The following is a 22,129-nucleotide window of genomic DNA, read 5'->3' on the forward strand; positions in this document are numbered from 1 at the left end:
AAAAATCAAAACTCATCTTTAACTAGTTTCTCATTCAGTCAATTCAAAATATTAGGGGGAGGGTACCTAAAAGAAAATGTTGATATTGTTGTTCAGTTGTTTCAGTAGTGTCTGACTCTTTGTGACCCCAGTTGGGGTTTTCTTGTCAGAAATCATGGAGTGGTTTGCCATTTCCTTCTCTTGTTCATTTTATAGATGAGGAAACTGAAGCAAACAGTTAAATGAGTTGCCCAGGATCATACAGCTAGTAAATGACTCAGGTAAGATTTGAACTCAGGAAGATAAGTCTTCCAGACTCCAGGTCTGGCACTCAATCCACTGTGCCACCAAATGGAAAAAAAAAATATTTGTACATGTCCTATGTAGAATTATTAACAACTCATTCGTATAGCAGTTTATAAGGGCAGCTAGGTGGCTCAGTGGATAAAGCACTGGCCCTGAATTCAGGAGTACCTGAGTTCAAATCTAGCCTCAGATACTTGACACTAGCTGTGTGACTCTGGGCAAGTCACTTAACCCTCATTGCCCTGCAAAAAAAAAACAAAAACAAACAAAAAAAGTAGTTTATAGTTTAAAAGTGAGCATTTACTTACATTATCTCATATGATCTTTATAATTCCATAGTGAGGCTAATTAGTGTTATAGCATACTAAAACTGGAAGGGATTTTTTCAGGTCATCTAATCAATCCCTCCCATTTTATAGATATCTATTCTTGAGTCCCAGAGTTTGGAAATGACTCATATAAAGCCATACAGCTATTTTGTGGTCAAATCTGGACTGAAACTTGGAGATCCTATCTCTGAGTCCAGTGCTCTTTAGACCATATGCGATTGCCTTTCTATGGGCCACTAATTCCTGCTGGTAACATATGACTTGGATGGGGGTGGCAAAAGGGGGAGAAGGGAATAAGCATTTATATAGTGCCTATTATGTGTAAGGTACTATACTAAGCACATTACAAATATTTTATCTGATCCTTCCAACAACCCTATGAGGTTATCCCCATTTTGCAGTCGAGAAAACTAAGGCAAAAAGGCTAAGTGATTTGCCCAGGGTCACATAGATAGTAAGTATCTGAAGTCAAATTTGAACTCACTCCTTTCTGACTTCAAGTCCAATGCTCTATCTACTTACTGTGCCATTAACTGTCTCTAAGTTCTGGGGCCCAGTGAAAATTTGGGGAAAATTAAGATTTTCTGAGCTCAAAGGTGCTTGGAGGCCATCTACCAGGCTGGAGTCATAAGTGTTTGAAATGTCTCCAAGTTGAAAATAGGGATTGTTTCATTCATTGTACTTCTAGCAATATATGAATGAAACAATCAAGTTAAGGGCACAAAGCTTGGCACATAGTAGGCACTTAATAAAAACTTGTTAAACAAATAGATGAATTGGTGCAATTCTCTCCTGGCTCAACTTCCCAATTAGTCCTGAAATCTTTAAAGCTGAAAAGTAAGGAAATCAGTTTTACTCCAAAATGTCCTAGGAAGTTCATTCTTTCTAAGGGACTTTTTTCAAGCCATCATCAGGGCCCAAAACAAAACTCTATAATTATTTTAATTCAAGCAGACTAAATACATAACATTTTCTATTTGTAAACTGGGAAGTGTATTTTATCATCAGAAGACAAGAAGAACATATAGAAAGCTATAAGTTCTACATTAGATGTGTAAAACCATAACCATTCTGGCATATTGGTTATCACCATTAAGCATAATTTTGGCTAAATAAGGATAAAAGATTAGGAACTTTTTTGATTATAGTCACACACACACACACACACACACACAGAGAGAGAGAGAGAGAGAGAGAGAGAGAGAGAGAAAGAGCTCTCCCTCTAATATCCTAGTCATTTGAATGAGAAATGGAGGAATGTCATGTGAGCCATGGAAATAGAGATTACAGCTTTCCCTGGCCTGGAATGACAACAAAGTATAGGAATTTTAAATTCACCTTCTACCACAGCTGGTTTAGTGGGATATGTTACCTGCAGGTCCAGGAGGGCCTCGGGGTCCTTGACTCCCAATGCCTGGATTGCCTTTTTCTCCCTTAACACCTGATAAACCTGTTGAGACAAGTACAATCATAATGCTATTTGGAATAGGAAAAATATTTACATAGGTTTTAACGGTTTTCAGTAGACAAAGAAGGACAGGTATAGGGAAAGGGACTGAAAGGGAGAGATTTCAGAGTAAGTTTAAAGTTTTGCCAAAAAAAAAAAATGTGTGTGTGTATATTTGTTGTTGTTCAGTCATGGTCAACTCTGAGTGACCCCATTTAAGGTTTTCTTTGGCAAAGATACTGAAGTGGTTTGCTATTTCCTTTACCAGCTTATTTTATAGATGAGGAAACTGAGGCAAATAGTCAAAGTGATTTGTCAGGGTCAGACCGCCAGAAAATACACATGTATAATAAAACTATAGAAAAGAAAATTAGACTAATAGAAACTAAGTTAAATATTAACAATAATATCTATTTACATAGCACTTAAAAGTTAGCAAAGCATATTACATATCTCACCTGATAAACGTTCACCCAGTGCAACCTAATAATGAAACAAACCCCTCTACAACATTCCTGAAAGGTTACTATCAAAGCAGACTTAGACTAAGACTGGATAAAATAATAATATCATTTTTATATAATTCTTTAAGTACTTTCCCTCCAAACAACCCTATGAACCAGGTGGTCCAAACATTATTAACCTCATTTTACTAAGATCTCCTTCTCTTTCTTCTTCTTTTCTCCTCCTCCTTTTCCTCCTGGGCAAATCACTTAATCCTGTTTGCCTCAGTTCATCATCTGAATAGATCAACTGGAATGTGCAGATTTGAGGCAAAAAGACATGCAACAAGCTATTTTGATAGTCCCAGCATGAAGTGATAAGATCGGTACCAGGGTGATGACTAAGTGATTGGATAGAAGGGGAGTTTTTGAAAAATATTGTGAATTATGAATGAAAAGACTTGTTGACAGATTGAATATGGGGTGAGAGGAAGTAAGAAATTGAGAATGACAGGTAGCAAGTGTGCGCCATTAGGAAGATCTGGTGGTATTCTCGATGGTAATAGGGAACTTTGGAAAAATGGGATAGTTTAGGAAGAAAGCTAAGGTAAGGAGTTCAGTTTGGGACATTTTAAATTTGAGATGTCTATGTAATATCTATTTGGAGATGTCCAATAAGCAGTTGGTAACGAGAGACTAGAGATCAAGAGATAGGTTGTTGTTGTTGTTAGTCATGTCCGACTCTTCATGACTCCATTTGGGAGTTTCTTGGTGAGATACTGGAATGGTTTGTCATTTCCTTCTCCAGCTCATTTTATATATGAGGGAACTGAGGCAAACTGGGTTAAATGACTTGCCCAGGGTCACACAGCTAGCAAATGTCTGAGGCTGGATTTGAACTCAGATTTTCCTGACCCCAGGCCCCACATACTCTATCCACTGGTCTACCTAGCTGCCCAAAGAAGAGAGAGGTTAGGGCTGGATAAATAGACCAGATAATCATATGCACACAGAGATGATCATTGAGTCCGTGGAAGCTGATGAGAAAAATCTACTCACATCTTCCCTCCCCCCCCCAAACCACCACTCCCCCAAACACACCACGCAAGAACAGGTCTTTGCTTTCAATCAATGAATCAACAAACAAGCTCTTACTAAGTGCTAGACAGTATGCTAAGCACTTAAGAGACAGACAAAAATGAAAGTCCTTGACCTCAAGAAGGTTACATTCTATGAGAAAGACAAGATGTATCCATATAAGTATGTACAAAACATATGTAAGATGATTCTGGGGATGCATTAGCACCTGGAGAATTCTGGAAAGGTTCCATTTAGAATGTCATGCTTGAACTGAGCTCTGGAGGAAATATGGAGTGCAAGAGCTAGAGATGAGGACAGCTTGCATTCCAGGCATAGAGAAGCACCTGTGTGACCCTGGGCAAGTCCCCTAAAAAAAACCCCAAAAACAAAACAAAACAAAACAAAACAAACAAACAAACAAAAAAAAAACCTCTGTTTGCCTCAGTTTCCCCATCTGTAAACTGGAGATAATTAATAATAGCACCTACCTCCCAGGGTTGTTGTGAGGATCAAATGAAACAATATTTGTAAAGCCCTTAGCACAAAGCCTGGCACATAGCAAGAGCTACGTAAACATTAGCTATTATTATTAGCCATTAGGATGGGCAGTTTGACTGGATTGTAGAGTACATGGTTAAGGTTCCTCTAGAATCAATAGACTTTGATTTAAAAGTGAAAATCTGGCCCACTTAGAATGGTGTCCACTCTCTGTTGATTTTTCTAACTTTTCACTTTCCTCGTTCTAAAGTTATCTAAATTTAATCATAGGTCTTGGGGGCATAGGCTTTATCTTTACATACAACATCCATGCAGTGTGTACTGTTGGCATACTGCAAATAACACACAATCATAAATGATTGCATCTGACATTTCCTTCTAAAATAACATGATCACATATCTGCAGAAGACAAGAATTAGAACTGTGTCACAGCAAAAATAAACAAAGTTGCTAAGTTTTGAAAAGTTTGAATTTTCATTAGAGACTTGGACAGATCAGAAAAGCCTGGGCTTGATTTTGATGATTCAGCCCCCATAAAAATCCAAACCAATTCATGCTTGTTTTCCATTTAACAGACCTCTGTTAATAAACTGAAGGTTTTCATAGGTACAAATCAATTGTACACATAAATAATCCATAGGGACAATATCTGCCAGAATTCTTACATCTGGCCTGCTGAACAAACTCTTATATAGGCAAGGACAAGATGAGGTTATATCACTAAGGACTTCTGAGATGATAAACCAAAATGGAAAATTCAACTGGCTAAGATAAATCAGAATTATATGGGTTATTATGTAGCGATGGATTTTATGAGAACAAGCCTTATTATGTAAATGCATTTAATGTTTAATGATGGTTTGTCCTCAACCAATCAGTAGATATTTATTAAGCTTCTACTATATGCCAAGCATTGAGTTATGAGCTGAAGATACCAAGTGCTTATTATCAAGGAACTTATATTATATGTGCTTTTGGAACTGTGACTAGAAAGATCATTAGCAGCTAATAACTTTTTTCATGATGCACGCAATGACTGCCTTTTGAATTATGTGGAGTATCAGATACACTATTGGTAATTTTCCCCTGTACTTAAGGAAGTCTTGACACCTTAGTTCAAAAACAGTGACTCTATTTCTAATTGCTATTTCCTGGCTGCATCACATGGCTTGAAATTGTATTAGCTCATATCTTCCCATAGACTTGGTCATTTTATAATCTATTTTAGAACTTTCTGTATCTATATATCTCATTCCTTCTACTAGATGTAAGCTCTCTTGAAACAAGAACTATGTTGTACTTCATCTTTATGTCTCCAACACCTACAACAGTGTCTTGTTCCTATTGGGTGTTTAGTGAATATTTATTGACTTATAAGCCAATTACAGCAACAGGAACAAGAAATGTGCTTATTATGATGCTCTTAGATATAAGAATGTTCTCCTCCCCTGTGAGGTAGGGAGTGCAAATATTATCTTAACTCTAAAAAAATTAAGAAACTGAGGCTCAGATAGGATAAATAACTTGGCTGTGGACATATAATTACTGAGCAGGAGAATTAGAATTTTTTTTTCAGGGCAGTGAAGGTTAAGTGACTTGCCCAGGGTCACACAGCTAGTGTCAAGTGTCTGAGGCTGGATTTGAACTCAGGTCCTCCTGAATCCAGGGCTGGTGCTCTATCCACTGTGCCACCTAGCTGCCCCCAGGAGAATTAGAATTTAAATCCAGATCCAGTCATTTTTCTACTTTACCAGACATATGCATTCATAATTATGCTTGTATTTTCCTTAGCGTCTTCTCCTGAAAATCGACAAAAGGCAATCATTTTAATATGGAGAAGGATCATGAGATGATAGGATTACAGATTTAGAGACAGAAGGGAAAAGGGAAGGTACCTAGGAAAAGAACCTCATTGGTTGTCTAATCCAACCCACACACACTTCTTTTCCTTTTCTTCTTCCCCTTCCCTTCCCCCTCTCTCTCTTCTTCCCCTTCCCCTCTCCCTTCCTCTTTCCTTTCTCCTTCCTCTCCATCACTAGGAACCAGGCCTTCATATCACTTCCCCACCATATGCACACCATGCAGCTGTTCATCTTATTCCATTAGAATGGATTTCTCTTGAGGTCAGGGATTGTCTTGGTTGACCTTATTTAGAGCCCCAGTGCTTAGCACAATGTGTAGTAAGTAGCAGCAGCAGCAACATGTAACGGGCTAAAATTCTAGCTATGCTATCTAAAATCTAATGAGTAGTCACCAATAAATTATAAGCTTTAGCAAGAGTATTTAAGTGCTTAAGTATTTATTAAAGAGCATTAGGACCAGAGAGAAAGGTAAAAATCTATTTCTAAGAGACCCCATCATCCAACCCACCATGGCAAGGTCAGGAACCAAAAGAGGAAAAAGCCCTCTGCCCTCATCCACTTCCTACTTCGTGTCCCCCTCCCAGAAATGGGAGGCTCCTCAAGTTGATTGGCTGGTAGCCTTGATAGACAATACCCACGAGCAAACGTCACTTCCTGACACCAAGGACCTTGACCACATGGCTTGCCCTCAGATACCTTCTCCTCATGGCGGAGCTTTCTTACAGTAGCTCTCCAGCAGGTGGCATCAATCCACTTGTTACAAGCAGCAGTAGTAATAGTAGCTAATGTTTATATAGTAGTCTCATTTGATACTTACAACAACCTTGTGAGGAAGGTGCTATTATTATTCCCATTTTAGAGATGAGGATAATGAAGCTGAGATAGGTTAAGTGACTTTCTCAGGATCACACAGCTTGTAAGTGTCAGAGGCAGGGTTTGAACTCAAGTCTTTCTGACTTTAAGTCCAACACTATGCCATCTAGTTTCCCTAAGTATTGAAGAAATATCTGTCTTTCTGCTTATCATTGGCTTAGAACTAGCCTCAGAGTCAGGAAGACTTAGGTTCACATCTCATCTCTCACACTGCCTGTGTCACCCTGGACAAATCACAACACTGTGCCCTAGTCAGGATTGTATGTTACAGGAAAAAGAATTTCCTCTGGGGTGCTCCCAACATGAATAAAAATATGCCCAAATGTACAGAATACATCCAAAGTTTGGGGGGAGGGGGCATGGGGAAGGGAGGGAATACACTAGTTGGAAGGATGAGAAAAGACCTGAAATAAAAGATGATGTTTGAACAGAGTTTTATAAGAAACCAGGGATTCTAAGAGGCAGGATTGGGGGGGGGAGCAGGGAGGGGGAGAATTTGTGCATTCCAGGCATGGGGTACAACCTAAGTAAAGGCACAAAGACAGGAAGTGAAATGTCATGTGTGAGAAACAGAGAGAAGTACTGTTTGGGTGGACCATGGAATTTGTAAAGGATAATAAGACTGGAAAGGTAGGTTGGAGCCAGTTTGAAATCCTACTATGTGCTAGGAAATGTGTTAAGCACTGAGGATACAAAAAGAGGCAAAAGACAGTGCCTGCCTTCAAGGAGCTCACAGTCTAATGGAGGAGATGACAAGCAAACAAATGTGAATAAACATAACAACCCTGCAACATAGGAAGTGCAAGGATTGTTATCTCTATTTTATAGATGAGAAATTGAGGCCAAAAGAGATTAGCTCACCCAAGGTCGCACAGTTAGTCCCTGGCAAATACTGGACTCCACCATTCTGAACTCTGAATTCTGAATTCTTTCTTATATTGGTTGCAAATATTTAATGGATACTGGCTCCTGTTTGTTGACCCTCCCTCTTGTTCAGACACGGTGCTAATCTTCCCTGCTATTGTGGCAAGGATGATATTAAGATGGATGTGAGGGTGCACCAGTATGAGTACGTGTGTGCTAACCCATTTTTCAACATCACTGGGTACACTTGGTCCTCTTTTGTTCTTGCTGACCTGGAGATTACAGTTCCTGACTTATTAACTGTAATGTTTGGTTTCCTGGCCTACTTTCCAAATCAGTTTGCACATTCTACTTGGCACCAGACTCAGCAGCCAGACTCCTGACCAGCACCAACATACTCTCCTTAGTCTGGACACCTCATATTTGCCGTTAGTAAGAGCATGTATGGATTTTTAGGAGTGTCTGTACCCTGACTGTGCCTGCTTGTCTAGGGTTGGGTCCCTAGATGCTTGTTACACATTTCTAGGCTTATTGCTCTGACTCTTGGCCTCTGAGTAGGGGGAATCTTACTCATCCCTGTGGCAAAACTGACCACACTAAGAGCCCTAAAAGTTTAAGCTCAAAGAATTGGAGAATTCCAGATTTGGAAGAGACCTCATAGGCCAACTAGCCCAACCCATACCCCAAAGAAGAATCCCCACTACCACACACACAACCATTGGTCATCCAGCTTCTGCCTGAATACCTCCCAGGAGGCAGAACCAACTATCTCCCAGGGCAATTTGATCTACCCTGAGATACCTCTCATTATTGGCAACTTTTCCTGATGTCAAGATTAAATTTACTTCTTTGGAATTTTCAACCATTGTTCCAGTTCTATCTTCTGGGGCCAAAAAACCCCAAATCTAATCCATCTTTCATTTGTTGCAGCATTTCAGTCTTTGGGCAATCTGAAGATTGCAACCATCCCTCCCCACCCCCACCCCCAAGTCTTCTCTTTTCCAGGCTAAATGTTCAAATCCATTTTATACTATTCCTTAGTGGAGTCCTTACCATATTATCCTAGTTATCCAGAAAAGCTGCCACATTTTAAACACTGAGTATTTAAAGTGTTCTTTCTCAGCATGTAACACTTTTGTTTTTAACTGTACAGAAAAGTCAATCTCATGAGACACCAACGAAAAGTTTTAATTGTACTCCTGTATATTATTTTCTAGAGCAATGCTACCTATACATTCTTAAATAGTCACACATTCAATTGATTATTTAAAGATGCTATTACAGGTTGACCTGGATTCACAGGAAGATTTGTCTAGGGAAATTCATCCATTGGGCAGGGTTTGAGCTAGTTATCACAGACTTTCAGAGGTCATCTGGTCCTAACTATACCTGGAAAAGAATTCCCTCAACAAAACCTCAATAATATATGACCATCTGCCATGCCCTATCCCCGATCTGAAAGCCCCCAATGATATCTGCATGTTCCCACATTAGCACCACGTCCCACAACAAAGTAAGTCACTAGAGGACAGGTGGATATGGTTGAAACAGGGGCCTAAAATAAGTCCTTGAATTTTTAATGACCCTTTTGGGTCTTAAGACTTTCCTATTAAGTTTCCTTCTTTGAAAGACAGACTATATAATGTAATAATAATCATATTGACTGGCCTTTATATAGCACTTTTAAGTTTGCAAGGTATTTTGTATGCTATTTCATTAAAATTTTAAAACAACTCTGTGGGGGAAGTGATATTATTATCCCCATTTTACAGATAAGGAAACTGAGGCTCAGAGACATTAAGTGACTTGCCCACAATCACACAGATAGTTAGTGTCTGAGGGAGGATTTGAACTCAAGTCTTCCTGATTCCAAGTCAAATATTTTATCGACTGTATTAGCTAGCCACAAGTCAGTCTTCCATTCAAGGTCCAAAGACCTGGGTTCTGTCTCTGAAATGAACTGATATATTTGTGACTTCTGTTTAGTCACTTCATCTCTCAAGACCTTAGTGCCCTACTCTGTAAAATGAGGATTTAGGACTAGGTGACTTGGCTTCAGCTCCAAAATTTCATGATTGCTTTTCCTCAACTGGTTTTGCAATATTCATTGTACATTGATGGGATAGCTATGCATTATTCAAAATTAGCAGAAAAATCTGCCTCAGCAGTTTCCATAGTTTGTAATTCAAAATACATTATTTAAAATTCAGTTTCTGCTTTTACTTATTCAAATAGCACTGATGATATTTAAATCAGAACATTTGTCTGCTGTTCCTTGCAGGGCTGTAAAGTGATTTACAAAATGACTGAACAGATCACAAGTTGGAAGGTGACTCAGAGGTCAATCTTTTCAATTCTACAAGCATTTGAATTGGGAGAAAGAAGTGGGAGTATAGGAGTATATCATACCCTATGCAAGGCACTATTCTGAGCAGAGGGATTGATAATGAAAGGATAATGATAAATGATAGGAAAAGCAGTCCCTACCCTCAAGATGCTTACATTCTACCAGAAGATACATAACACACAGATAAGTTTTAAGTCTTCCTCAACAAAATTCAAAGTAGTTTATTTTAGTTCATTATTCAGGCCCTGGGAGCTGGGATCATCATGGAACACAACCCATACCCACATTCCACTCCATGGGCAAAGGGAGAAGATTTACAAATGAGAAAAAATAGGACCTGATTGAGACTTACTTAAGGTAATAAAATTTGGTTGAAACAATTTTGTATTGGTTAAGAAAGAGAAGCTGATTAGTGAAACAGATTAGGTACACAACATGCCAAAATGAATAAACACAACAGCCTTGTAGTAGGCTACATTTATTTATGATAAACCCAAAGATTTGGACTACTGGAGTAAGACCTCATTATTCAACAAAAACTTCTGGGTTGTTTGGCAGAAACTAGGTATTGACAACATCTCACACCATATACCAAAGAAAGCTGCAAAAGGATACCCTTAGAACCAGAAGAGAAGTTAAACATCATCTACATGACCCTACATTTTACAGGTGAGTAAACTGTAGCTAGGTGGCATAGTGGATTGAGTGCTAGACCAGGAGTCAGGAAGACTTATCTTCCTGAGTTCAAATTCAGCCTAAGAAACCTGGGGAAGTCATTTAACCCTGGTTGCCTCCATTTCTTCATCTGTAAAATGATCTGGAAAAGGAAATGGCAAACCACTCCAATATCTTTGCCAAGAAAATCCCAGAGTCAGGAAGATTTGCACATGACTGAAAAACAACAACAAACTGAAGTAAATTACTTTCCCACTGTAAGACAGGTATTCAGGCAGGTAATACATTGTAAATGATTCAACTAAGTTTGGGTCTTCTGAGTCCAAATTGCGAGCTCTGGATATTCTGGTCAGGAGCTCAAGAGGCCAGAAGTGGATATATCAGCTTTAGAGATATGTGCCTAGAAGTGGTCTTTGAAGCCATGATGATGAATAAGTTGCCAAGTGAGACAATCTAGAGAGAAAGGAGAAAAGTGTAGAACCTTTGGAAACATCCACCTTAAGGAGTCAGGGGGAAAAAAAAAAGATACAATTGAAGAGAATGAGGTGAAATATATAGAAAAGGAGCACCAAGGGAATGTGATTTCTCAGAGACTAAAAGGCAAGAGTATCCAGAAGGATGGATGGGTCTTTGGTAGCAAAAACTGCAGAGGGATCAAGCAAAATGAAGAATGCAAAAGGACACTGGAATTGGTTCCTGAGGAGTACTGTAAAAAAATGATTGCCTAAATTATTGTATGTGATATATTGCATGTTATATACATGTGTCTGGATCTTAGCCTCCTTGCTACACTGTAAGCTCCATGATCTCAATAGCCAGGTTAGAGTCTGATTTGGGAGGAACTTGAATGCTAATTGAATTAGAACTTTATTTAGTAGACGACAATGAAATACTACAGGGTAGGATCTGCAAACTGGACAAAAGACTTAGACTTCTATTTGTGGTAAAATTGTGGAATGCAAAATTAAGGAGATTAGGAATATTTAGAAGAAATATAATGTAACGATTGGAATGATGCCACCTGCTGGCGACTTACTGTAGAAGAGTTCCGCCCATGAAGTGAAGGTCTTTGAGGGCAAGACCAGGAGTCTTTTCTTTGGCATCAGAAAGTGACGTCTGCTTGTGGGAGGAAGAAGGAAGAGACAGGGGCTCTTTCTGGGACTCTTTCCTGAGGACTCCAGCGGAGAAGGGAGCTAGAAATGCGCTCTCCCTTTAATAGATAGGAATCTAGGCCTTTCTCTCTTTACCAAATTCTTATTCTCCTTAATAAATGCTTAAAAGTCTAACTCTTGCTAAAGCTTATAATTTATTGGTGACCACTCACTAAATATTTTAGACAGTTTAGCTAGAATTTTAGCCCTTAACAATAATAAATATTATAAGTCAGGATGGCTTGATCATAAAAGTCTAACTTCATTTCCTTTTTTTATTTGAGAGTATAACTAGAGAGAATTACAGCAAGTTGGTAAAATGAGAGGTGATAACTAAGAACAGCTCCCTTGTACCACTTGAAAGTAAAGACAAATAAATAAAAGAATAGATACATGGGCTATATGAATATAGTTACAAAATATTCTTTACAGAAATTAAGGCATATCTAAATAACTGCAGAAATATTAATTGCTCATGGGTAGACTGATACTCTACAATAGAAATTATAATAGCATTTAAATTAATTCATTTATTTAATGCCATACCAATCAAACTACCAAAGGTATGACTTTATAGAACTAAAAAAATAACAATAAAATTCATCTGGAGGAGCAAAGGTCAAGAATACCAAGAGAAATGAAGAAAAAAAGTGAGAAGGAAAGTGACCTAGGAGTAGCAAATCTCAAATCATCCTACAAGGCAGTAATCATTAAAAAAAATATATATATATAATATATATATTACTGGGTAAGAAATAGAGAGGTGGATCAATTAAATAGATTAGTTACACAACATATGGAAGCAAAAAAACCCCATAGTAGTTTAATGATAGGCTACATTCATTTGTAATAAATCCAAAGATGCAAGCTACTCAGGTAAGACCTCCATTGAGTTGTCTGGCAGAACCTAGGTAATGGACAACATCTCACACCATATATTGAGGAAAGCTCCAAAGGGAGGATGAATTCATGAGCAAATTATAGAGAGGATTGTGGAAAACAAAATGAATAATTTTAATTATATGAAATTAAAATGCTTTTGCACAACCAAAAGCAATTCAGTTAAAATTAGAAGGGAAACAAGTAATTGGCGGGGGAGGGGAAACCTTTGCAACAATTTTTACTGATAAAGGTCTTATTTCCAAGATATATAAGGAACTTATTTAAATCTATAAGAATAAAAGCCATTACCCAATATCTAAATGGTCAAAAGATATGAAAAGGTGGTTCATTGCACCTGTTGTTGATAGCAAATTGACTTGTTAATAGCAAGAAAGTCAGGCTATCAATAGCCATATGAAGAATGCTCTAAATCATTAAAAATTAGAAGAAATGCAACTCTGAGGATCCACTTCATAGCTAACAGATTGGCAAAGTTGACCAAAAAAAGAAAATGACAAACGTTGGAGAAGCTGCAAGGAAACAGGCATAACAATGCATTGTTGGTAGAATTGTGAATTGGTATAGCTATTCTGGAAAGCAATCTGGAATATGCCCCCAAAGTTACTAAACTAAAATTACTACCCTTTGACACAGTGATTCTGCTATTAGGTTTATACCCCCAAAATGAGGGAGTTGGACAAGATGATCTCTAAATCATATGGTCATATGGCAGAGAGATTTACTAGCAAAACTGGATCTAAAACCAGAGAGGATTGGCAAAGATGGGTGAGGTCTTTTCTATTTGCAATCTCTACAAGTACAAAAGTTTAGTAGCATTCCTATGCAGTTAATCTTGATTATTTTTAGGGGCATGTTAAAAATATTCTCCAAAGATAATGGTCATGCTTGCAATTTTATTACATAAGCTGTTTTGTGCAGGATTTCCTTTATTAAAAGCCTTCTATGTGAAGGCACTGTGCCAACTGCTGGGGAATCAATGAAGGCAAAAGATAGTCCCTGCCCTCAAGTAGCTCACAATCTAATTAGGCTTCCAAAGCATTTGCCTATAAACTCACTTTACAGATGAAGAAGCTGACACTCAGCAAACTTAAGCAACTTACCCATAGTTAGATTGTTTGGGAACCTCAGGTCCTCTGGCTCAAGGTCTAATATTCTTTCTATTATACCATATAACAGTTGACAATAGTGAGAAGTAGTAAAGTATAGTAGAAAAAATACCATAAATCCTGTCTGAGTCTGAGGGCCTGGTTCTGTCACCATGTCAAATTGTTAAATAATATGGAGCTTGGAGTCCAATAAAACACCAGATTCTTTGCGTTGAAACCGTTCTTTAGCTATATATCCCCCATCATTAAGGGGATAGAATGATGATTTGTGACCGTGATTATTTTGGAGCCCTGGCATAGAATTTTACATTTATCCTTATTCAATATTATTATATTTAACTGATTCCCTTATTCTAGACTATTTGGATTTTGGGGGATCCTGACTCTATTATCCAACCCAGTAGCTAATCCTCTAAACTTAGTATCCTGGGCCTATTTGACAATCATGCTGTCTTCACCTTCATACAAGTCATTGAAAAAATGTTGAATAGGGACATGTCCTGGCTGTCAAGAAGTCTGACTCCAGGTAAGTTGTGAGCTTCTCAAGGGCATGGACTATCTTTTGCTTTCTTTGATTCCCCAGAGCTTGGTACAGTGCCTTCACATGGTAGCCTCTAAATGTTTACTGAGTGATCTTAAAGTCCTATCTCAATAGGAGTTTTTTGTTTGTTTTGTTTTTTGTTTTTTGTGGGGCAATGGGGGTTAAGTGACTTGCCCAGGGTCACACAGCCAGTAAGTATCAAGTGTCAGAGACAGGATTTGAACTCAGGAACTGCTGAATCCAGGACTGGTGCTTTATCCACTGTGCCACCTAGCCGCCCCCCCGGAGTTATTTTTTTTAATTGTTATTGTTATCACTATAGAAAATAATTCAAGTCAGTAGATATATCACCAGGCCATAAAGAGCTAAATTTAAAACTCATATAATAATGATTCCAAGTTCTCCAAGATATATATGTGTGTGCATATATGTATATATATAATTATTAGCACATTAATATAAATATTCTTACCATCAATGATAGGAAAAAAGTTTTAAAGAAAGATAGCTCCTTATTCTCCATACTGACAAAAAGAAAAGGTTGAGAAAGGTTATATTATTTCTCTAGAGAGAGAGCATTATAGAAAGGAAAGAGCCCTGGCCAGATAGTGGGAAGACCTGGCTGTGGTATTTACTAGCTGTGTGACCGTGATCAACTTTTTTACTTCCCTGGATTTTAATTTCTCCTCCCACAGAATGAAAAGATTGGACAAGATCCCTAAATCCTATGATTATATGGCAGAGAAATTTACCAGTAAAATCAGGCCTAAAACCAAAGAGGATTGGACGAGATGAGTGAGGATGTCTTTTCTATTTGCAATTTCTATGAGTACAAAAGTTTAGTATCATTCCCATGTGGTCAATCTTGGTTATTTTTAAGGACATGTTAAAAATATTCACTAAAAAGAAATGGTCACAGTTCATATAAACACTAAGTAAGCACGAACTGGCTGTCTGAGACAGTCTGAGGATTTAAAAACCAAAGCCTTGAAAAACGAGAGACAGTGCAAGACCAGTGAAGAGAGAACTGGCCTCAAGGTCAGGGTATCTGGGATACAAGTCCCATCTCTGATAACCTACTGGCTGTGTGAACCTAGGCAAGTCATTTAACCTTCAAGTGTTCTTGGTGACTCTCTAAGACCCCAAATTGCAGAAGAGTTGCTGATCTCTGTAGGTAGGAGTTTCCTCACCAGAAGTTCCCTATGCTAATGAAAACACAGGTCTATATCAAAACAACAAGAATAACAAAAGCCATGTACACTGAGTAGCAGATTGAATAGGGATATATATGAAAGTACAAGTCACTGAAGAATATTTTTAAAAAATCTTATTAATGATAACACGTGGTCAAATGGATAAAACATTGGGAGTCAGGAATCCAATAATTTAGTCCTGGCTTGGCAATGAATGGTTAGTGTAGTCTTGGAAAAATCATTAAACTTCTTTCAGCCTCAGTTTCTTTATCTGTAAAACAACTTCTAAGGCCTTTTCTTACTCTGACAGTATATGACCTCTATCATCTAAATTCTCAGAAATATCCATTTGCCTAAAAATCAGGCCTATAAGATTACATTATTTGGTCTGTATTAATTGTCTCATGTCTCAAACTTGGCTTAATTTGGTTTACTCTGCAGAAATGTAAAACACATTGATTGCCAAGGCCTTGTTAGTGACTGTACAGGAAGAAAAAAATACAAATCATCCTGCAAACAATCTCTCTGAGAGCATTTAAGAAGTCACTCAGTTGAAATGCCAAGTATTGCACTATTTATTTATGGGTAATCAATGTGGACTTTGCCAAATGAGAATTGTACAGGAAATAAAAAAAAACCTGGCAAAAAAAACCAGTTCAACCTCAGAAAATGATGTTTTTATTAGTGAAAATGACAGTAAAGAGGAACCATTACTATCTGCTTTGCCACTGGATCCTAAAAACAGAGCTTTCCATCTAACTTACAGCTGAAACTAGACAGAAAAATGATAGATGGATGGTTGGATGGATGGATGGATGGATGGATGGATGGATGGATGGATGGATAGATGGATAGATGATTGATAGATAGATAGATAATCTCCCATATTAGAATATGAGCTCCTTACAATAATGGACTGTCTAGTTTTTCTATTTCCATCCCCAACACTTGGCATAGTGCTTTGTACAAAGCAAGCATTTATAGAATGCATAATTAATTCATTCATTTCCTCAGTGGAATTTGCAATTCTTAAAACTCCTGATCCAGGAAATCAGTGGTTCTGATTAAGGTGGTGGGAAGAAAGAAGGTGGAATTGAATTCCAAAAGATATTAATGGCTATGGAACATATTAACTTTATCATGCAAGACATTAATTTCAACTACAACCATGTACTCATAAACAAACAAAACTTATGACTGTTTTGGAGCTGGCCAGTAAGAGTAGCATATACTCTCAGAAAGCTTCATGAGGACGATGCTGGGGTCCATACAAATAGAAGTAATGGGAAGGAGAAAAGAGATAAAAAAGAAAGATATAGGTACTTACCTATATATTTTACATACATATGTTATGAATCATGTATTTTCTTATATAATATAAATATTTCTATATTTATTACACAATACATTATATTATATAGAATATATTTGAAATATTTCTATATTTACAGCAATAGTGTATTATATATTTTGTGTAAAATTTATAATATATTTGTGTAAAATGTATAGGTAAGTACCTATATGTTTTTTCTCTTTTACCTATAAAACATATATGGAAGTACTTGTATGTTTTTCTTTTTTACCTGTTTTCTCTTTCATCAGAATGATTGTTAGCAGGACTATATTCTGCTCTCCCTTCAAATCTGCAAACTGAATTTTGCTGCCAGATTTCTTTTTGGCTCCAACAGCTGCTTTTAGCCATGGAAATATAATGAACATGAAAGGCCTATGCAGATGCCCATTATTCTTCTTCCATCTTGGAGTCCTTCTGGTCCTAATTCCTGTTCCTTCCCAGCCTTACTAACCCACAGATTAGCTTCAGGGGCTCATTCCTTAGCTTCAGTGGGTTAAGCCTTTCTCCACTATACTGCAATTTCTGAGTCTAAGAGAGAATTTAATTTACTTTTAGAGATCTGTCCTAGGGATGAGGAGGACAGCTCTTAATTTTCAGTGTTTATTTTGTGTGGTCTTGTAATTGCAACCTGTCCTTCAATGTGTTTCATCTTTACATTCTTCTTCCCCCCTGCCCATTTTCTATAATAAAGTCTATCTTTGTTCAGGTCAGCCACAGAAACCTAGGATTGACAGGCATGAACATTAGCCCTTTTCTTTTATACTAGAATCATTTGGACCTTGTTCTTACGGGCCAGGGAAAGCTTGTGGAGAAAGTCTTCAGACCCAAAAGGTCACTCAGAGGTCTTCTTCCTCAAACAACAATACTATGTTAGTCTTAGGTGATACACAGGGGAAAAAAGAGCAGCTCTCCTCTGCATCAGAGTCTTAGACAAAGACCTGAAATTTGCTCTTGATTAAAAAATGCCACTCAAATGGTTATTTTTTTAAACCCTCAACTTAAACTACTTAACATTCTCCTGACTTGAGAGAGTTGGCAGATGAAAAGAAAAAGACCCACTGACATTAAAAAAACAAACAAAACAAAAAACAACTAGGGAAATGAGTAAGATAAGGAAGCAGAGACAGTCATTAGGATGTTATCTCTCAGTGATTTCTATTCAACTTTTTCCAGGAAATGTTGTGGGAATGGGAAACATCACAATCCTTGAATAACAAGTCAAGAAGCATTTACAAAATGCCTACTACATGCCAGGTTCTATGCTAAGTTGTGGAAAGGCAAAAACAGTCGCTGTTCCTAAGGATCTCGCAGTCTGATATAGAAAACAATTATATTTTACAAAGATTATATAGACTTACATGAATTGATGCTGAGTGAAATGAGCAGAACCAAAGGAACATTGTACACAAACATTTTGTGATGATCAACTGTCATAGACTTGGCTCTTCCCAGCAATGCAATGATCCAAGACGATGCCAAAAGACTTATGGTAGAAAATGCTCTCCACATTTAGCAAAAGAACTACAGAGTCTGAATGCACACCAAAGCATACTATTTTCACTTTTGTTGTTGCTTTTTGGTTATTGTTTACTTTTTCTTGCATTTTTCTTTCCTTTTGTTCTGATTAATGTGGAAATATATTTAACATGATTGTAATGTATAATCTATATCAAATTACTTATTGACTTTGGAAGTGGGGAAGGAAGGAAGGGTGGGAGAAAAATTTGGAACTCAAAAAATATCTTTACATATAACTGAGAAAAATTAAAATAAAAACAAAAAAACAAAATAATTTTTTTAAAAAGTTAAAAATAAAAAAGATTATATAGATATACATCTATACATTATGTAAAATATTTTTATATAATTGCATATATATATGTATGTAGATACATATACATACATACAGGGTGGGCCAAAAGTCATGAATGGGTCCAATGTTTTAATAACTTTTTGAAAATTATTTTTTCTTTATTTCCTATACATACAGTATATGATGTTATGGTATTATAAATTTAAAATAAAAATAAAGGAGTTATTAAATATTGAAAACCCTTTGTGACTTCATGGCTTTTGGTCCAGTGTGTGTGTGTGTGTGTGTGTGTGTGTGTGTGTGTGTGTGTGTGTGTGTTTGTAATTGGAAGTAATCTCCATGGGAAAACTCTATGGGTAAAGAGTACCAGGAAAGGCTTCTTGTTGAAGGTAGGTCTTTTGTTGAGACTTGAGGGAAACCAAGGAAGTCAGGGAACAGAGATCAGAGAGAGTTCTAAAGAAGGACAAACAACAACCAGAGAAAATGCTCCAAGTTGAGTGATAGAGTATGTGAGAAACAGCAAGGGGATGACTGTCATTGTATCATATCATAAAAGTACGTGGAGGGAAATAAGGTATAAGAAAAATAGAAAGGTCAGCAGAAGCTTAGTAATGAAGGATTTAAAAAGTCAAACAGAGGATTTTATATATGATCCTAGAGGTGATAGGGAGCCACTGGGGTTTATTGAGTAGAGGAGTGACATAGTCAGACCTGTGCTTTAGAAAGACCAATTTTATACACTAGTAGAATAAGGACAGGAGAGTGGGTTGAGGCAAGGAGTCCAATCGGCAGACTACTGTGATAGTCCAGGAGTGAGGTGATGAGGGTTTACATCAGAGTGGTGGCAGTGTCAGTAGATAAATGGGACTAATATAAAGCTACAATATATGCTAATGGTATCAGTTAACAGACATTTATTAAGCACTCACTCTATTCTAGGCACTGTGTTAAGCACTAGGGATACAAAGAAAGGTGAAAACATAGTCCCTGTTCTCAAGAAGCTCACATTCTAGTGATAGGGACAAATGTGCAAATAAGAAGTGTGTGTATATATGTATAATCTCCATTATATATACATATATACATGTAATACATGTTATGATGGGAGGTAATTTCAGAGAGGAGGCACTAGGAAGGGGAAGGAAGAGAGAGGAATAAGAACATCTTGCAAAAGATGGGATTTGGGCTGAATTTTAAAGAAAGGCAGGGAAGCCTGTTAGGAGGCAGAAATGTGGAGATAGAGCAGTCCATGTATGGGGAGACAGCCAGTGAAAAGGTATAGCCAGAAGATGGAATATTTGCTTGATTGTAGATTTTGTAGAGGGGAGTGATGTGTAAGAAGATTGGAAAGGAAAATAGGGTCAAGTGAAAAAAAAGGGATAAATAGAAAACTGAAAGAAATCCTAAGAACATAAAGAACAGGAAGGGACCTCAGAGGACATGTAGTCCAACCCATTCATTATTCTGGTAAAGAAACTAAGGCCTAGGGAGATTAAGTGACTTGTCCAAGGTCACAATAACTTTACCTGAACAGTTTTCTCATCTGTAGAATGGGGATAATAATAGCACCTATCTCCCAAGGTTGTTGTGAGGGGAAAATGAGATCATATTTGTGAAGCACATAACAGTGCCTGGCACATAGTAAGCACTATGCAAATACTTGTTGTTATTATTATTACTCTTTGGAGATTCCCAATCTCATTCAAATATCAGGTAATGTCATCTTACCATAATATCAGAAAGTGCTACAGATGTGGTTTTTTTGGTGAGGCAACTGGAGTTAAGTGACTTGCCCAGGGTCACAAAGCTAGTAAGTATCAAGTGTCTGAGGTCAGATTTGAACTCAAGTCCTTCTGAATCCAGAGCTGGTGCTCTATCTACTGCACCACCTAGATGCCCCTAAAGATGTTTTAAGATACTATGACGTGGTCCATCACAGTCACCTGGGAAGTGATTGTATGTGATATGTCAATGACCCATTGCCCTGAAATCACAATGTGATCCCTGGGTCACTAGGCTCTGTGTTTGGTGAGCTCTCTCACCTTATCTACCTGAACCTAGACCTATCAAGCCACTTCCCAGTCATCTAGCTTTCTGCCACGCTTCTCTCTCCTCTCCTACTCCCACCTGTGCAACTCTAGTTTTAGGAATAATAATCAAATCAACACTCATTTTTTGACATTCTTCCCTGACTATCATTCCCCTGGTGCCTTCCTCTATTAGAATGCAAGGATAGCTGGGTGGCACAGGGAATAGAGTTGCTGGGTCTAGAGTCAGGAAGAACTGAGTTCAAATCCAGCCTCAGGCATGTACTGGCTGTATGACCCTGGGCAATTCACTTAATCCTGTTTGCCTCAATTCCTCATTTGTAAAATGAGCTGGAGAAGGAAATGGCACACCACTCCAGTATCTTTGCCAAGAAAATGCCAAATGGGACCATGAAGAGTCACACAACTGAAACCATTCAACAATAACAACAACAACAAATTGAAATGTAAGCTTCTTAAGAGCAAAGACTGTTTTGCTTTCCTGTATCCCTTGAGTGACCGGCACATCTAATAAATGCTTCCCCCCCCCCTTTTTTCAGGGCAATGAGGGTTAAGTGATTTGCCCAGGGTCACACAGCTAGTAAGTGTCAAATGTTTGAGGCTGGATTTGAACTCAGGTCCTACTGAATCCAGGGCTGTTGCTTCATCCACTGTGCTACCTAGCTGCCCTCTAATAAATGCTTTTTATCCATTCATTTGTATTATTCCCTTTGTGATACATGCCTTTCATGACCTCACAAAGCCCTGTACCCAAAGGCCTTTAAAGCACTGAGGCCTTGTGTTTAGCAGATAGTGGAACCTCAATATTGGTTAATTAGCTTATCATTCAAAGAAAAGTCACAAAGTTATACAATATTCATTTATAAAATCTCTTGGTCGAAAATTTTCTCTTTTCACAATGTTATGGCCTTGTCATAAACCTCTTAGCTGAAGTTCAATCATGAAACAATATTCTGTAAATTAATGTAACTCATTGGGTCTCTCTTGCTAGAGATAAAATCAAAGGAAGGGGTTAAGATATCTACAAGTACTTTTGATACAAAACTGGCCAGAAATATTACATATATACTGGGATATGTGGAAATTTATTTTGATTTGGGGACCCTACCTTTAGGCTGAGATTAGAAAGCCTTAGGCCCTCAGGGTCTCTCCCCCTCCTCCTCAGCTTCAGCTGAGCAGAAAAAGCCCCATGGGCTATACAAGACGCCAGGTCAGACAGCTGGAGAAAAAAAAAAGCCCCAGCTCCCTCCAACCTGAGTGGAGCTATCGGAAAGATCCCAGATAGCCCGTGCTGAGGCATGAGGCTTGAGAGCACC

General features: G+C 37.8%; 1 protein-coding gene across 1 annotated transcript in view; it reads right to left on the reverse strand.

Annotated features, from left to right (window-relative positions):
* Window positions 1-22,129, reverse strand: part of COL14A1 (collagen type XIV alpha 1 chain) — a 275,177-nt gene that overhangs the window by 3,092 nt on the left and 249,956 nt on the right. The window contains exon 46 of the mRNA XM_043992943.1: window positions 1,987-2,064. Within this exon, the coding sequence (XP_043848878.1) occupies window positions 1,987-2,064 (78 nt within the window). The remainder of the gene's footprint in view (window positions 1-1,986; window positions 2,065-22,129) is intronic.

Source organism: Dromiciops gliroides, chromosome 1, assembly GCF_019393635.1.
Source record: "Dromiciops gliroides isolate mDroGli1 chromosome 1, mDroGli1.pri, whole genome shotgun sequence".
Lineage (NCBI taxonomy): Eukaryota > Metazoa > Chordata > Mammalia > Microbiotheria > Microbiotheriidae > Dromiciops > Dromiciops gliroides.